Source organism: Dromaius novaehollandiae, chromosome 2 (genome assembly GCF_036370855.1).
Source record: "Dromaius novaehollandiae isolate bDroNov1 chromosome 2, bDroNov1.hap1, whole genome shotgun sequence".
Lineage (NCBI taxonomy): Eukaryota > Metazoa > Chordata > Aves > Casuariiformes > Dromaiidae > Dromaius > Dromaius novaehollandiae.
The window spans coordinates 138,256,864-138,262,801 of NC_088099.1; the positions used below are offsets into that span (position 1 = coordinate 138,256,864).

A 5,938-nucleotide genomic window follows, 5' to 3' on the forward strand; every position below is an offset into this window, starting at 1 on the left:
TATCCAATTCCTAACATCCTTCAGCCAGCTCAGCCAGTGGGCTAACTGCTTAGGATTCAGTGATTTATATAATATAGTTTAAAGTGCATCACTCCAGTGTTCTGCTGGTGCAAGTGCCCCGGGAAGGAGTACCTCACCGGTGAATCAGACCCTTCACTCTTTGCAAACATACAAAAGAGCAGATCCTGAGCCAGTGAAAATCTGCGTGGCTGCTTGCATTTCAACACACAAACGTCAACCAGCTCAGGGGCTGAATCACAGCTCATGTAGCAGACTATTTAGATACAGACTAATGCCTCACATCCTGAAATGCAATGCTTTCCCAAAGTCGCCGGGGGTCGGGGACTTCACAGACGGAAAAGCTGAGAGGGGGCCAGTGCTGCAAATGCCTCCTATAAAAAAATCTTGAGGATTCCTTCTTTTCTGTAGAGTTAAGGAAGGCAAAGACTTGTTTCTCTGCTAGCTCCTTGCTCTCCTTTTGGCAGAGAGCTGCATTTACCCTGCCACCCCAGCTGTGAGGCAGGTATTTGGGAAGCGCCTTTTGTTGCCACTTTCCCTTTCCTGCTCTCTCCTGGGTGTGTTCCCTGCAGCCTGGAAATCCGTGCGACACCTTTTCCCAACAGGCACCAGAGTTGCACACTGAACAGCTGAATCTTTTTAATCGGTTCTCGAAAATGGGTAACTTTCTCTGCACTTGTTTTGGCATCTCCGAGATTAAGAAGTCATGCAACTTGACAAAGCACTTTACTCTTACATGTCTTAACAGAACCAGGAGGATTTTTTTCATGTCTCTATTCCAACACCTCCTGCAAAAAAAGCTGGGGTGGTCTCTGTAAAACACCCCTCCATGCCTGCTCAGGACAGAGCCCCAGCAGCACACAGCATACCAATATGTGCCCAGGCAGGTGTAGCTAAAACACAGATGGGGCGGGGGGGGAGGAAGGACAGACCAAAAGTCAGTCAAAGTGCAATTTGTGTTAGAAATTTGCCAGCATTCATCTGTCTACATTTTCAAAATGCAAATATTTTGAAATGAAAAGAACATATCTGTGACTAAATGGCTCCTCTAAATCAGTCTAGATAACCAGAGAATTCTGTGGCAGATGTAAGAGACTTTCATCCTAAATGAAATACATGATACAGATTATACCTTCACAGGAAGTTGAGAGGTCCTAAATATACTAAAGGAGAAGTATGTTTAAGAGACATTTAAATTGCCCTGTCTATAATTTGGGTTTTTTGCTTGTCTGTACGTCCTTTAACTGCTTTGGATAATTAGGAAAATTTCCTTGGAAGTGTTCTGAGAGGATAGGCTAAAGAGTGACATACCTACTCCAAGGAAGCAAATGTCAATGTTTTGCATTCTGCACATTTTTAGAATAAAAAAGAAAGTATTCTTCATATAAACAGTTTGAAGCAGTAAGCACATATAAGATATAAAACCTATCACCCTGTGCTGAAGTGCAGCCTTTTCATCAGCTGCTTCGTCTGCTTGGACTCTTTTGCAGTATTTTGCTGGCCCTTCTGTCCTGAAGGGCGCAGGTTAGGGAGGCACTCTGCGAGTCTCCAGCATTTCCTAAATGCAGCTTTTTTCAAAGGCAGTTCCCAAATCTGACAGGCGCACAGTCTATTCAAAGGCTTCCATTAGCTGTGCCAGCTAACTTGTTATCTTGTAATGTTCTCCCCCTTCTGCCCTTAATGAACAGTTTGTTCCATTGTAATTCTTAAATCAAACATCTGGAAACCAGACTTGTTTTAAAAAAAAAAGTAGTTTCAGTGCATATGACTTCTCCAGGTCTCTGTCAGGAAGCGAAAAAAGAATTCAGCTGAATCAGTAAACTGACCTTTTTTTTAAAGCACTTTGACCAACACATTTTTCTAGACAGAAATTCTAAAGAACAACATACACCCACTTTGTAGCAGGATAATGCGTTCTGACAACAGATTGTTCCTCTGTTAACAGCTGTCTCCAGCGGGAGGAGCTGAAACCTGAACCAAACCCTCCTCGCCGGGATTGGAGCCGTCTTGTGAGCGCGAGAAAGTCCTCCCAGAAAAACAGCCTGTTTGGAAAAGTGCTTGAGAACATCCAGAAGTGATTGGAGGAGCGGAAAACCCTTCCCCCCTGCACCTGACTAGTGGGTATTTACAGCACTTTTCAAGGCGCCTCTACACTGCCACTACACAACCCCGGTGCATGGACGGCGCGGCGCAGACAATGCTATAGGGACCGATGTGCTGGCAGTGATAGTGTGTGCTGCACGCGAGCCGGGCACCGTTACGCTGAACCACAGGGAGCTTCTGGGAGAAGGAGAAAGCCTGCATTCAAAATGCCACGCTCCTTCCTGGTCAAGAAACATTTCAATGCCTCTAAGAAGCCAAATTACAGCGAGCTGGACACTCATACAGGTAACAAAACAAAATCAAACGCCGCCGCGCTGCTTCTGGGGCTGCGTTTATTGCGTGGCAGCAAAGAGGAGGGGTGGGACTGCTTTGTGGCTTTCAGACTTTGGGGAATGAGCTAGTTCCTTCTTTTATTTCGTTTGCTTACAAAGAGGCAGTTTGAGGAAATATGTCAAGGCTGCTCAGAATGAATCACAAAGTTGGCTTATCTACTTGAACTCAGTTATTTTAAGAGGATTTGGAGGTTTTTCTCTTCTACATCTGCTGGTAATGGAATTTAAACTTCCATAGAAATCTATCAGGAAGTTTCACTGTTTCGTTATACCAGGCTGCGTAAATTTAGAAACAGCGTGCTGCCTCGAAGGGATGTTCCAACTGTATTATGTCTGTTCAAGGGTACTGTCTCTATGCATCAGTATACATGTGTAAAACATTATTTCCTTAATCCTCCTTATGCTTGTATGACCATAATCCGTATTTGACTTACACCCTTGTTAACCCACAAAATGTTAATTTTATTGCCGTTTGAAACACTTTCTGTTTCTCTTACTTTAAGATTTTCTTCTTTCTCCAGTGATTATATCCCCATACCTGTATGAAAGCTATCCAGTCCCTATCATACCACAGCCAGAGATCCTGAGCTCAGTAGCTTACAACCCCATTACTGTGTGGACTACAACCGGGCTGCTACCATCTCCACTACCGAATGACCTCTCTCCGCTTTCTGGATATCCCTCATCTTTGGGAAGAGTCAGCCCACCTCCACCTTCTGACACCTCCTCCAAAGATCACAGTGGTTCAGAAAGTCCCATTAGCGATGAAGAAGAGAGAATTCAGTCCAAGCTTTCAGATCCCCATGCAATCGAGGCTGAAAAGTTTCAGTGCAGTTTATGCAACAAGACCTATTCAACTTTCTCCGGGTTGGCCAAACATAAGCAGCTGCACTGCGATGCCCAGTCTAGGAAATCATTCAGCTGCAAGTACTGTGACAAGGAGTATGTCAGCCTGGGAGCACTTAAGATGCACATCAGGACCCACACACTACCTTGTGTCTGCAAGATCTGCGGCAAGGCTTTCTCTAGACCCTGGCTGCTCCAAGGACACATTAGAACTCACACTGGTAAGAACAACCTTTAGGAGTGCAGTATGTTATTGCTATACTATCAGCATGCCTTTTTTACTATTTTTTTTCCACAGGTAAACAACAGTGTTTCCTGACTGTCTTTGAAATGCATACACACAATTTCAAATGTATCATTAAAAGGCCAATCTCTTTCTCTCTCTTTTTTGGAGGCGGGGGGGGGGGGGGGGGGGGAAGAGGGTGTTGCACTTGGGGGCCAGATTCTGATGTAAATCAGCATATCTTCCTTGACAATTCCAGGACAGTTTAGCCCATCTCCACTAGCTGAAGATTTTGAGTGTGTTTAAGTATGTTAACTTGCAGACTTTGGAAACTGCTAAGATTGCAATGGTTCCAGTTGACTCTGAAATCAGGTAGCAAAACAGACAGGCCGTGCATGTGGAGCTAACCTCTGACTCCTTAAGCAATTGGCAAGTTTTGCGTGCACTGTCTGAAGTCCTTAAGAATTAGAAACACATCATCACCAATGCATTTTTTTCTGATGAGGCAAAAACCTGATTTTGAGTGTAACACTGGGTACAATGTAACATCTGTACAGCTGTTTGCTGCCTTTTTAGTCAAAGCCCCTGTCCCAAGTAATTCACGTAGAGCTAAGCATAGAGCAGAACAAGTTCCTTGAAAAAAAGGAATATTTAAAAATTTTGGGAGGTGCCCAACCTAAAAGTGCTGCCTGCACCTGTAGATGCAGAAGGTGTCAGCAGCTTGTCGTTGGAGATTGCACTCAGCAGCATATTCTGAAAAGACTGAATTCTGCGAGAACAACCAGCGGTGCTGAAAGCTGTTAAATCTGTGGCCTGACTTCATGTTTTATTACATATTTCCTTTATTATAACAAATCCTGTTCCTTTGTTTGTTTCTTAGGATAAATGGGAATTTTACCTGTCCTAAAAGTGTATTTCTTTTTTAATGCTTTATCGTATTTTTCCTTGATGTTTCCTTTTTTAGGGGAGAAGCCGTTTTCCTGTCCTCACTGCAACAGGGCTTTTGCAGACAGATCCAATCTGAGGGCTCATCTGCAGACCCACTCGGATGTGAAGAAATACCAGTGCAAAAATTGCTCCAAAACTTTCTCCAGAATGTCTCTTCTGCACAAACATGAGGAATCTGGCTGCTGTGTAGCACACTGAGTCATGCAGTCAATGTTTACCTGGACTCAATGCATTTCTCCACTCCTGTTCCAAATGATAAGTGGAAATCCAGAGGCATTTTCTCTTCTACTTTTCAACCAAAAAAACAAACAAAATAGTGGAAGAGCTTACAATGTCAGTAGAAATGAGCATAAGCATTTCTGTTCAGTCACTTAAGTGTGAATTTTGAAATATGGGGAAAGACACCGTGCATGACATTTCAAGTAGATGCTAAGGAAGAAACATTATCAACTTTCTTTATAGATGAAGCCAAATGCATGTAGTCTATTCTTGCTAAGAAAAGGCTGCAAAGTTAACAATACATTCCTGCCAAGCCATTTCAACCAAAGAAACAGTATTTGAAATCGAACTTTTAAAAAAATTACTACCCAAGTGAATTTTGCTAGACACCATTTATCTCAGGTGCCTTAAAAAGTATTCCAAGTTTACCTTAGTAAATGTTTAATATTATTCATTGCTGTGTTTTTTATTTTATTTTATTAAAAGCCAAGTCCTACATTAATGATCTGAAATGCTTTAAAACTGCATAATTAAGAGAGGAAAAAGGAAACATGTAAGAGAATGTATGAAAAATTGACAGCCACGAACTAACCGCATGTGCCTTTTTTTAAAAAAAAAAACAAGACTGTAGCTTCAAACATTCCTGGTGCATGCTTGACCATCTTTTAATATGAAATAGATCCTCTAAACTTTAATTTTTTTTAAAAAACGGGAATAAGTGCAAGAGAGGGGGTTCATGGGAGTCTGAATTATTTTTTTAATGCACAAAGGAAATGCAATATGTTCAGCATTACCCCTCCAAGTGCCTTTTTTATTGATGATTTTGTAAAGTATGTGGACATAATGTAAATATTTTTATTTTTATATGATTGAATGTGTTATGAATGAAAGTGAATTGTTGCCTATAGCAGTGTCTATAGATAACTTGAAGAAAGCGTGAAGTGAAATTTATGTTGTTTTCTAGCCACTTTTTTACAATAAACATTTTTAAGTAAGATTACTGTTGTTTGTTCTAATTGAATAAAAGGACTGTGCCTGATTTATAAAGGGTATGGGTCATAGAGAGATGGAAGTGTCTCTACATTGCAAAATGAAGATGAAAGTGATTTTCAGATGTGAATTCTTAGTTCAAAAGTACTGGTCATTAAAAAGAAATATATCCATTGCACTTTCAAACATTTAAAACAGTACAGTGCATTTTTATAGAGTGTCTCCTTTAAAGCACGGGTGCTTTTTTGTGTTTCTTATA

The 5,938-nt window shown here is 41.4% G+C and overlaps 1 protein-coding gene across 1 annotated transcript; it reads left to right on the forward strand.

Moving 5' to 3' along the window:
- The first annotated feature begins 2,028 nt into the window (after positions 1-2,028).
- Positions 2,029-5,686, forward strand: SNAI2 (snail family transcriptional repressor 2). The gene is made up of 3 exons (XM_026097868.2): positions 2,029-2,406; positions 2,975-3,520; positions 4,487-5,686. The coding sequence occupies exons 1-3, from the start codon at positions 2,328-2,330 to the stop codon at positions 4,666-4,668; spliced, it is 807 nt and encodes a 268-aa protein (XP_025953653.1). The 5' UTR covers positions 2,029-2,327; the 3' UTR covers positions 4,669-5,686.
- Positions 5,687-5,938: the final 252 nt, after the last annotated feature.